The sequence below is a fragment of the Lonchura striata genome, chromosome 1 (assembly GCF_046129695.1).
Source record: "Lonchura striata isolate bLonStr1 chromosome 1, bLonStr1.mat, whole genome shotgun sequence".
Classification (NCBI taxonomy): domain Eukaryota; kingdom Metazoa; phylum Chordata; class Aves; order Passeriformes; family Estrildidae; genus Lonchura; species Lonchura striata.
Window position 1 is genome coordinate 88,865,121 of NC_134603.1, and position 12,335 is coordinate 88,877,455.

The 12,335-nt window shown below is 41.6% G+C and overlaps 1 protein-coding gene across 3 annotated transcripts in view; it reads left to right on the plus strand.

Moving 5' to 3' along the window:
* Window positions 1-245: 245 nt before the first annotated feature.
* KIF13A (kinesin family member 13A) overlaps window positions 246-12,335 on the plus strand; it is a 101,369-nt gene continuing 89,279 nt past the window's right edge. For all 3 annotated transcript variants that reach the window (XM_021553345.3, XM_021553325.3, XM_021553332.3), the window contains exons 1-2: window positions 246-628; window positions 836-926. In XM_021553345.3, the coding sequence (XP_021409020.1) occupies window positions 574-628; window positions 836-926 (146 nt within the window). In that variant the 5' untranslated portion in view covers window positions 246-573. The remainder of the gene's footprint in view (window positions 629-835; window positions 927-12,335) is intronic.

The window sequence follows — 12,335 nt, forward strand, 5'->3', positions numbered from 1 at the left end:
GGCGGACCCGCTCCCGCGGCATCCGCGCTCCGGCGGCGCCGCCTTCCCGAGCGAGGCGCATCCCTCCGCGCGTGCTCCTTGGGAAGCAGCGGCTGGCCGGGGATGGGGCGGGGGTAGAGGGAGTCTCCCCACGCCCCCGGTCCGAAGGCGCTCGGGTGTTTCCGTGTCTCTCCGGCGCCATCGCCTTTCCCCGCCCTCTCGCCGCCTGCCTGGCCGCCCGCACTGCCGGCGGCGCGGCGGGAGGAGGAGGAGGAGGAGGAGGCGGAAGATGGCGGTGGGGCTTGGCAGGGAGGCGGCGGCGGTTCTGCAAGCGAGCCCGTCGGCAGCCAGCGCCGGCGCGGCCCGCGGCTGAACAAGGAGGTGGCTGGGGCTGCGCCGCCACCGCCCTCCCCGGCGCCGGACCCTGCTCCTCCTCTCCGCTCCTTCCCTCCCTCGCTCCCTCCCTCTGTCGCCTTCCCCGCCTGCCCCGGCCCTCCGCCCTCGCGCCCGGCCCGGCATGGACGCTGGCGCTCCGCCGTGTCGCTGCCGGCGCTGAGCGGGGCCGCCCGCCCGCCGCTCCCGGGAGCGGGGAAGATGTCGGACACCAAGGTGAAAGTTGCCGTCAGGGTCCGGCCCATGAACAAGAGAGGTAACCGGGGTCTGGGCGCGTCTCGGGGCGGGGGCGGCACCGGAGCGCGGCGTCCCGCCCGGGCTGGCGGGAGACGAGCCCCTCGGCCCCCGCCGCCCCAGCCCCTCGCTCCGGGGGAGCCGGCGGGGGCCGGGCTGCCCCGGCGTGCCGGGAGGAGGGGTGCGCTCGCCCGCCCCGGCTGCAGCCCCCCGCCGTGTCGCCTTGCAGAGCTGGACCTGAATACCAAGTGCATCGTGGAGATGGAAGGGAACCAGACTGTGCTTCACCCGCCGCCTTCCAACGCCAAGCAAGGAGAAAGGTAAAACCCCGAGTCGCCGTGGCCCGAGTGGGAGCCCGGTCCCGGCTCCTCCGCCTCGCTTGGCTTTGTCAGGGCAGTGGTGGGGTCCCTGGGGTGTCGCTTGGTGCTTTTCGGGGCTGCAGCGGGAAGGAGAGGGCGAGGGGCGAGCGCTGACCGGGGCTGCTGCGTTGGGCTTGCATCCGTGGGAAGTAAGGGTAGGCTCTTTACCTGGCTTCCTGGGGGAGTCAGAGGTACCCAGCGTGCAGACAGATCTCTCTGTTAATCTCCCAGGTTTAGAAGTTGATTCTTGATCGACTGCTCAAAAGAAAAAAAAAAAAAAACAACAACAAAACTGTTGAATAGGAAAGGACTTAGTATGTGCTGTTTTCAGAAATTTCCCTTGTGTGTAGGCTGTTAACAACTTGGTGTAACCTGTGGGGGAACAAGCAGACAAGCAGCAGAATCTGATTTTTCTGCTACTCATGGTTTTTTTTTTTTTTATATGTAACTTTGTTTACTAGGTTTTAACCTATTTGCATTTGAAAAGGCTGTAATTGCTAGATCCTTTATTAATTCAGTGTTGTTCTGTGAAGCAGCCTATGAGAATATGCTAAAATAATTTTGAAATCTGGCATTTAGTGTGATGCCCCAGTAAAGAATACCCTTGGAAAAAATCCAAAATACCAATGCACCAGACTGTAAAAATAGATCAGAACAGGAAAAGATTTCTTTCCTTTGAGGGAATGTGGGGAAAGACAGGGAGGTGCAAGGGGAATGGTTATGTTGTATGCTCGTGTTCAGTTACCTTGTATTTTTATGTGCTCAGTTACCTGTTGACTGTTCAAGTTGAATTGATCTTTTAAATGCATTTAATGCCAGGTAGTGAGAAATCATTTGTATGGGTGTGGAGATTTTCAGCCTAGCACCTTCCTACTACTTAAGCCTTTTTAAAAAAATATTTTTGACTCACTTTATAATAGTTATGAAGCAAACGTAGTGTGAGAATTTTTTTGCAAAGGTGGAGTGTCATGCTTTGGTAGTTTTCCAGCAGAAAAGGCTGAGACCTTTTGTGTTCTTACATGTCCAAGGTGTGAAGGTGCTTCTCACATTAACCCAAGTACTAGAATATAGCAGTAATCACACCAGTTTATTTTAGATCCAGCTTGCATTGTCTTCAGAACCATTGTTGTGGCTAAAGTGCTGGCCTGCATCTTGAAAGATTTGTGCTTGTTTCCTGCTCCTTTCACAGATCTTTGTGTGATCTTCTATAAGTTGTCCTGTCTCTCTGGATCTTAGCAGCTCATCTGTGAAATTGAAAGTTTGGGGGGTTTAAAAAACTATTTTGTTTTAGAATGTACGGTTTTTTTTTTTTTCCCCAATAAAAAGGAGTTTCTTGAAGTGTGTATATAGCTTCCATCACAACACTGGTGTAAAAAGAATAACAAACTCCTCAAAGTGAGTGGAATTGACAAGTATGAAAAATAAAATATATATAGAATTTATAAAGCAAAAACAAAATTAAGACTTAAAAATCACAATTTCAATAGACTTGAGAGACTAAGAGCCAGGTAGTTTTATGAAGAGCTGGTAATGTGGGGATTTTGCTTGTTGTGCACATTGGCCTGCAGCTACTCAGTGAGGCTGTGCAACGACTGTCTTTTGAGAGCTTGTGTGTCTTGTGTTTATCAGGCTTTAATATCTATAAAATATATAAATTCTCTTGGTGGGAACTGGCTTCTGTTTCTATGTCAAGAGCCTTATGGGTGAGCTGTGATGCTTGTGTGCGACCTCACCGTCGGCAGCTGCGCTGGCAAGGGATAGCAGTCCTGCTTTTGCAGCACAGTGTGAGGCTGGAATTTGGCTAGCTGCTAACTTGTGTGTTTGAAACAACTGCCAGATGTGTTATTGGAAAGAACAGTCAGAAATACTGATCAGAAGTAACTCTCATTAGTGCAAACAGATAGTTTGTGTGCCTGCTTCATGGCAGACATCGTGTGTAACCTGTCAAGATGCCTAATGGGGGCTTTCTAGTGCCTTATGGACATCCTTAACTTTCCTTCAGTGCTGAGCTTCTGGTTTATATTTTTTACTCAATATAAATAGTTTAATTTCTCGTGATGAGAAATGGATTCTGTTCTTCTGTGTGTACCCACCATAGAATGTCTGTATAAACTGGCTCTGAATTGCTGAGTAGTTGCTGCTTGTACTTGGATTGATGCCTTGGCAGGGTTAGAGATGTCAAATGGATTTTTGGTTTTCTTTGTGTAGCTTGTTTTAATATAGCTTAACTGGATTTTTCTTTCAGAGCTACCATGTCATTGCAAAAATTATTTAATTTGTTAGGGTGATTAATTGGTCTTTCTCTATTCATATGTTATTTTAATATTTTTAGTTTAGTCTTACCTTTCCCTTTTTGTGTTTTATCTTTTTATATGGAAATTTCCCTTTTCTAGCTTGGTGGAAGTACAAGTTTGTGCTGCATTTTGGAATAAGAATAAGTAGCCTTCTAAAGCAAATTTGGATTCCAGGGCTGCTTTTTTAAATTCAGCTGAAGCCAAGAGACCATAGGGTGTAGGGAGTAGAATTCAGGACCATGGTCTTTATTTGCTTTGTTCTCTTAGTTATAATTTAAAAGATACGGACAGAATTTTCTAAAGTAAAATTAGGTAACTCTTTAATAACTGTAAAATTATAAAATTTGCTCTTAGAAGAATATCCAAGGTTAGGGAAATCAGATTTTACAAGCTTTGTCTTTGCTGTATGTGTTTTTGAATTAAATCTAAATTCAATTGTATTATTTTAATTAGTCTTTAGGCATTATTAAGAATAGTTCTGAAGGATTTTAGATGGGCAAGTAATGCTAGTTTTACAGGTGATGTAAAAGGCCTAAAATCCCAGAGAGTGCTGTCATTTATCCAACTTTCATTATTTTATTAGAGGTAAAGTTGTAACCATAAATTAGAACAGGATTCTGACTGTGTCTTCTAACTGCTAGACCACACAGCACTCACAAGGTACCAAACACAGCTACAACATAGTAATTGTTATTGAATGCAAGTGTTCTGTCTTTATAAGCAGCAGGCCTGCTGTTGCCCACAGGCACATGACTTCCAGTGTTCTAAACTAATGAAGGAGGAAAACCAGAACACAGTAAAACTGAACAGTCTGAGTCTGAAAGGAAAATCTTTATCAACTGAAATAATGGGAGACAGAGTTCAAAAAGGAATGGTTTTCATTAACTGCTATCAGGTATAATCTCTGGTGCTGGCAAAGTTTTTGGAAGTTCGTTGTTGGACTTCACACCTTTAACCCATGTTTTGCTTTTACTGGTAGCAGTAGTTTCCTTTATATGTGCTGAAGTGTGCTTGTGTGTTCTTTTAGTTACCTCTTGTGTCTCTCAGGCATTTCCTTCCCAAGCCAATATAGATTTCCATTTCTTCCCAAGAAGAAAGTTTCTAGGAACTCTCTGATTTTTCTCCCGTCTTTACCTAGCAGCCTGAATTTCCTTTCTCAACGTACTTTTCTTCACAGAAAAAAACCTATTCTAACTTATAGTCTTTTAGAAATGGGTATTATGTTTCAAAACCAGTCAAATACATCCTGCCTTCCTGCTATAAATGTTTATATTTAGTTGTTGGCACCAAGGTGCCATATTAAAATGTAACTATGAAATAATTAGAGAATAGAGTCACAGACAATCCTGCAAAATGATTGAGTAATTTTTTACAATGGAGATTTCACATCTCTGTATCTACTAAAGATCTGACTTTGCATTATGGATGTTATTTTTCAGTAGGACAAATGAGGTCTTGCTGGTCTTGGCTCCTCCTCTATTTCTGATTGTTAAAATAGGCTTTCCTTCTTTCCTTCCTTTCCTTTCAGCTACACTTTCTAACACATAGGATCTGAAAAGTTTTACTTTAGCTCTCTGATAACAGTTCTCCATGACATGATTTGTCCTTTAGTGAGCAAAATATTTGTCTTGACAGAAATAAACAAGGAAGCATGGAAACAGTAGAACGGAAATGCTGTTTCATCTGTAGTTTTGACTGAAACACAAATTCATTTATTGGGCAATTAATTCCATTAGAGCACAGTAGCCTGATGCAAACTTTGCCTTAATAAAAAATCTCAGAGCAGAAAATAAGAAAGGTGTCCTCAGATTGTAGACCTGAACTCAAAATCTCACTTTTTTCTGAAAGTATCTTTCTTGCTTGTCTTAACTCTTTAAAAAAAAACCAAAAACAAATATGCTGTGACTTGTTTGTTCTGCTGTCTTCCATCCTCATTTTGATAAGTAGCACCAAAGCCCAATTCTACTTAAAAAAACCCTCTTCCTATAGTGCTATTCCCGAATACATGGAGGCTTTCTTGTTTTTTTCATAGGTTTAATCTCTTTAATAAAATAAATAGCTAGGAACAGATGTGTGTGTGTGTCTATCTATGTTTTGTAGGTCATAATACTTTCAAAGATTAATATCTGAAGCACAGATTTCATCTCTAGGCTGCTTGTCCTAAAACTCTTGTTTCCAGAAAACAGCTGTTGCACCTTCTGCTTTGGAGAAAACAACATTTTGGATGGAATTTAGTACGCAGTCCTTCCCTTGATGGAAGCGGTACTTCATAGTTTTTGGTATGTTGCTTTGAGTAGCATCAGAGATGAGAGAAGAGCACTGTTGGAGGCCTTCATTATAATGGTAACTTTTTCAAAAGGAAACTTCTGGAAGCTGAAATAGGACAGCTGCTAATTAGTTCTGTATCTAAAAAAATGACTGACCAGATCATGTCTTTGATGTGTGAACTTCAGATTATCACCTGTCAGAGGTGGATTATAAAATCAGCAACTTTTATCTTTGCAGGAACTTGTAAAATAATCTGACTTTGACCTTTCGTGTAACTTTCGTGTTTGTCCTGAACATCAGTGTTCAGGATGTGAACTGTTAGCTTTGAACCTTGGCAGAGGAGATGGATTTGTATTGTGTGTGGTTGGAAAATGTCATTTTGGGAGCTACTTTTGCATTGCTTTAATTCATTCATGCCTCAGATGTAACACTAGGTGCAGTTCCTTGAAACTGCTTTTCTGAAATTCCATGTGATTTAGAACACAATGAGGTACAAACTTGTAGTCCAAAATACTGTGTGATACAGCTCTTGGTTCTTCACAAGGTGACCTGAACTGTGAATAAATGCAATATCCATTATTTTACCATTTTTGTAAAATCCAGACTGCTGATAGGACCTTGTGATTTGTTTTTTAAGTGTGATTAGTAGAGGAAGCTACTGTTGGAAGCTGTAGGGATCATGGGTAAGCAGCCTGTAGTACTTAGCTGGCAAAATTTCAGAACAAAAATAGTAGAAGGAAAACTGTTGTTAGAATGACCATGTTTAGGCAGTTGTTGCTTTGTAGCCATTCTGTACTTTTGGACTACTGAGTGTTATGAGTGTTACTGAGTGTTCAAATATTTCTGAGTAGAACACAACTGAATGAGGTGCAGCTTCAAACCTGTCCAGTTTTTCTCCTTTGCTATGTTGGAAGTATCTAAGTTGTGGGACAGGAAAATATGTGTCAAAAGATCAGAAGGCCTATAGACATGCTTAGCTTCTGTGTTTAGAAGGTATAGCTGTGCATGCATATGTTTATTTCTGCAGCCAGGGGTGGTTTTGAGCTCTGGATTACTAGTCAGTACACCTTGAATATGTTGTCTATTGAAATGAAATATGAATTTTAAAAAAATGCAGTTCTCTTAAAACAGAGGGAGAATTTTGTCCTTTTTGGGGAGATGTCAGAACTAAAGCGAAAGTTTTACATTCGCCTCCTTACCCTTTTAGTGTAAATAGAGACAGTCGTCTTGTTTGGAAAACAAGATTCTCTGCTCTGTTGTGCATCTAGCAGGTTTATTAAATGTGCATGTGGTAAGACTCCAGACTTCTAATTCACTGTACTTTAATAGTTAAATAACTTGGAGTTAAATGATGCTTGTAAACATATTGTAATCCAGATGTGGGTTACAAGATTCAAGATACTTCGGGAAGTGCTTAAGAAGTGCTGGTGCTGCAGAACCTGAGCTCAGGGAGCAGCAGTGCACACCAGCTGCCGTTCCATGCAGGTCTGTGTGCCGAGCAGAGCTGGGGTGTGAATCTTGGCACAAAGTGTCGGGGACAAAGCAAATCCCTTCTCAGCCTGAGCAGGCCTGCAGGGCAGCATGTGCAGGCAGGCAGCTGCTGTTCAGGCATTCAACATGATGGTACTTCTAGTTTTAAGATTAGAGCTAAATCTTTAAATTGACAAATGCACTTGTTGCTGCTGCGTTTGAGACTTCACCAGATTTGAACTCCTGCGTTCCTCTGGTGCAGGCTGAGTAGTGGTGGCCGCCTCTGGCTGCAGTGCCAGTGTCTCTTGCACGGACAGACTGTCTTTAATGATGAGAAAGAACTGCAGTGCCTTTGCTTATTTGGCCTGCCCTGGGCGTGGTTTGAATCTATTAATGGAAACAATTACTGCCTGCTCTAGCAAGATGCCAACTGCTTGTGCAGATGCTCTTGCTTAACTGACCAATTTCTCTGGTTTGATATTTTGGGAGAATTTCTGTTACTGATGGCAGACTGAAGAAGGCTCTTTAAGGAAGTGTAAAGTGTTGGCTGGAGACAGTGAGTGCAGGCCACAACAAAAAGGTCCCTGCTGTGCAATGATGTGCACCACAGGACTCAACTCTTGAATTAACTTGTGACCCAAAGCACCAAGTTAACTAAAACAGTTGTGTCCTTGCCCGGAAGTAATTTTGCTGTGTGTGTTACAAGAGGCGTAAGTTTGTGTAGCCAGTACCTGACTTTGTATGTTGATATGAAAAAAATCACATATTTTATTTACTGAGCTTACATTTCATTAGTTTATTCCACAGTCTCCTTTTAAACACAATTGTCAACTCAATTAAATAGTGTACAAAAGCCTCTAGTCAAGATTAAGTTTTCCTCTAGTGTAAAGCTTCAAAATTCTGAATCTGTCTCTTGAGCTTCTGCAATAATTTTTCTAGTGTTAAATACTAGTATGTGGAGCAGTCTGTTTTGCTTAATAATTCGTATTTGATGACAAGGAACAGCAGATTTTAGGTAATAAACTATAGGATTTGGTACTTCTCATGTGGTTTCCACTTTCTGTCTGACTTTATTAAAATCATGTCCAATGTAGGTGAGGTGGCCTTTCATAAACTTGGTTGTTTCAGAGTTGAAGCAAAAAGGATCATGTGAGGTGGAAGGGGTGATTTATCTGCCAAACAAACTGACTTATATGGTTACTGGCATTGGCTGCAATGTAATTTTTAAAACTTCAGAGTTCTTATTCTTGTTGAATATTTACTTTAAATTCAATTTTACTTTGTGATTCAAAAGCCGAGGCTTATTTTACAGTTGACAAGCTTTTGCAAAAGATAAATCAACAGAGCATTCCAGTGGAGGCACAGAGCTGGTGAAAGTTCTCTACTGGCAAAGCTGCCTTATAGCCCTGAATGAGCGATGTTCTGTTCCGCTTTGGAAAGTTTCTTTGTCAGCATCTATCAATGTGAGTTTTTAGATACGCAGTGTGATGTGAATTTGCAGTGCTCCAGACTTGTTTTGGCTCAGTAGTGCCACCTCCCCGAATGATGCAAGTCCTAAAGATTTTGATGAATTTTGGTATTTTTTCCTTCCTGTCATACTGTGTTGTCATTCTTTATTTTGAGATACTTCTCAATTTCTTTTAGACTTCAAATATATTTTCAGATAATTTTATGTAGCAAAATCGGACTGAAATAGAAACTGGCCATTTGGTAAAACAGAAATGTTAATTTATTCATAGTATGTAGCATTACTGCATTACTTACTGAAGGCATTACTACATTACTTATGTATCCTCTGAATGCTCAGCAACAAGTAGTTGAGTTTGAATATGTTTTCTTAAGAGACCTGTGCAGTTATGTAAGGGAGTAAGAGCAAAATGTATTTGCAGGCCTCCTGTGCTTTGCTGTTTTATTACACTGAGATAAACATATGGTTCTGAAAGTTTTGTTTTAAGTGTGTAATGGGCCATCATCCCAGCACTCATGTTTCGCTGTTTTGGAGCTTCTTTCTGGGTCCACAGCAGATACGCTATTCTGAAACAAACTCTCCAGAAGGCAAGCTAGTACTTTGCATAGTGCCCATTACGTTTAAAAAGAAGGAATTTTTGAATAGTTCCTACTCTTCTAGTGTAAAACTAATCCTTGAACCTGCATTTTTGATAGGAGTGCCCTTGAGAAATGCTGCTTCAGTGTCTGCAGAGAAACTGACACATAAGGTAACCCAAGAGATGGCTTCTTAATGGATTTGTTGCTGATGTGGAAGAATATATAGGGAAAGGATACTTGGGAACCAGGACAATGAAAGGCAAAAGAGAGCTGCAGAAATGTTTGCCCAACAACAGGATGAAACTCCTTAAAATACTTGTAGGAGAAAGTCAAACCAATCAACAATCTCTCCTGCCTTCACCCCATGCCCCTCGCAAAAAAAAAAAAGCTTCTTTTCATCCTTCTGAAAACCTGGCATTCTCTGGGGTGGTACTAGTCTTCATGGGTGTTCTGGTTGAGATCCAAGTTGAAAACAAAAAGGAAAATCAGTTGTTGTAAACAGACCATTTAACACTGGGTAGCTTGCTATGTAGCTTCCTTGTCAAGAGCTTCCAAGTCCTTAGAATGTTTATTGTTTGAGGTGTTTATAACATTGTAGCTAAGTCCATAGCATGTTTCAGTGCATGGCTGTAATCCATATTTTAACACTGAAATTTTACTGTTTATTACATAAAATGTCATGAATGAGAACCTTTTAAAATTGACTGAAATAATCTAACGGGAGACAACTTGTGTGTCTATCACAAGGATGAGTGTGTTTGAAGATGGAGCATTTAAGTGTTCTCAGGTACCTTTCAATGGAACAGTAACTTGAACATTTTAATAAATTTAGTAGATGTTCTGTCTCTCTTAGCATTGCAGTACCATGATCGGATTCCTTTTTACTGTTAGAATTGCTGGGTACTGAAGTAGAGAGATGTCTGACTTCTGCATGGTGAAAGTTAGAAGTTAGCCCTTGACAGTTCTATTTTCAAGTTCTTAGCAAAGTGTAGTGGATGAGTACTGAACCTGGATAGACGTCAGTCTAATCTCTCCTGCCTTGTTTGCTCCTTGGGGCAGGCTGCATCCTCTCAAGTAGTTCTTGAAGTTTTGGTTTTGCAGATGTGAATTGCCACAGTGGCACTCTTTGTCAGAAATGGTAATGCTGTCCTCACTGCCATCTACAGTCACAGATAGAAGTTCTGTGTGCTCTGACAAATGTGCTGTACCTCTGTTTGGAATTTCAGGATGTCCTCTTGCAACTTTGGGCTAGTTGAAACCCAGAAATGCAGGTTGGCAGTGTTGAGCGGGCTGAATGCCCTTAGTGTTTTGCAACATGTGTATTTTCTGAGTTATGGTTCTTCTGGTGTGTAGTCTGACCTGTACCATTGGTTGCTATTTCATAATTTCTTACCTGAATGAGGAAGAAATCCATAGCTCATGTGCAAGACAGCTCAAACAGACTTTGAAAACACTCTTGTACTCATGTGACTAAGGTGTGAAGCTAGTTTTATTAAAACCTCTCTAAGTCAAATTGATCTTAATCTGTCATCTTTTGTATAGGAGGTTATTATAGGATGACTTCTGAAGGATCTCATAGTTCAGATGTTTTTCTCAAGGTATTGGCATCTTCATCATGGTTCGAAAAAGAGAGGCAGATGAGCTTGCCTTTGCTCAGACGGAAAAGGGAAGGTAAATGCTGGGTCATTGTGGACTCTGAAATGGGATATTATAAAATGGAATTGCAGAACTGAATTTTGAGTGAGAAATTATTCATTAGCAGTGTGTACCAAGGAAAGAAAACAGAAATACTGACAACAAGCAGTTGTTGTGTAGGAAGTGAAAAAACTAAAGCAAGCTAGTTTCATTAATTTCAAGAAACATTTGGAAGTGATAAGAGTCTGACAACCTGTTGACTAATAGCTGTAACGAGCAATGTCAGAGTTCAGTGAGCTCAAAGTGTTTGATTTGACAAGGAAACTGGCACGTTTTTTTCCCAAATAATGGTGGAAATATTTCCTATTTGAAATACTTTTGTAGTTATCATTCTGCTTTGCTTCCAAAATTGAAGAAAAGTTATAAATTCCCTGCAGAACGTTTTGTCCTAATAGAAGGAGCAAAGGCTGCTTTGTGTTGGTCTCCTGTGGCATTTTGGTTTGGTTGGGGTTATTTTTGTAATATTTTTCTCTTAAAGTACTGTTAATTGAAAAGCATTTGAAATGGGATACCTGCTTTATCTGCTGCTTCTCTTGTAGCATGCTCTTTCAGTTTCATGTCTCAGTTTGCAGGCATAGTAGATGAAAATAAATTAAGTTGGTGTGGAATTACTAATCAAACAACATGTCTTAGCCATTTTTTTGAGTAGAATAGCTATTTAGGCAAAAAAAGGAAACAGCTGACTCCTTGTTACATTGAAAATTGAGAACTGAGGGTTGCTCCGACTTAAAATATTAGTGATGATGGTCAAAGTGGGAAGCTACACTGAAGAATCAGTGTGATAAACTTTTAAAATAATTTTGAACTTAATGCTGTATTCAAACCTGAGTTTTGTTTGCAGTATTGCTCCTCACCTGGTTTGCTCCTTCACATCCTTATCCTAGTGTTACTAACCCAGAACTGCTGACTTCATTAATGCTGCTCCCTAATTAATGTAATGCTTATCAGAACCTGTGTGCCCTTTCATATGACTTTTCAGGGTGTATCAGACTGATCTGCTTGCTCAGAGTCTTTCTTGTTCCTTAATATATGGCTTCTCAATCTATTCTAAGGATTTTGGTCAACTTTTTAAGAGACCACATGTAATTCTGCTTTATTTCTTCTTGCTTGTTTTGTGTAACTCTATTCACTGTGCAGGCAGATCGCTGGGTAGATAATTTAGGCCGTGGGTTATTTATGGCAGAGATAATTAGCTGAGTTGCAGCTCCTGAAACAGAAGAATTGCGGCTCAGTGTCGTGGAAGTTTAGCTGATAAGCTTTGTGGGGGCTCAGCTCCTCCCGTGCAGAGTCAGTTCAGGAGACTCGGTGCTGGACTCCCACAGTCTGTGTGTCTAGCAAAGCTGCATTAGCCTGTGCTGCCCATTCTGTACCTGGTGTTTGTGGCAGTGTTGGAGTAAAGAGCAATGCCAGGGACAGGAAAGGGCAAAAGGCAGGTGGGTGTGGGCCTCCACTACTGCTCTCCTGGTTCAGATGCGGTGCAGGATGAGCACGTTCAGGTAACGAGGCAAAGCTGATGGGGAGTCTCCTAAAACTCATGTGTGAGGACTGTCTGTGTAGAGATATCTAATGGACACCATGGTGTTGATTTGGTGTTTGG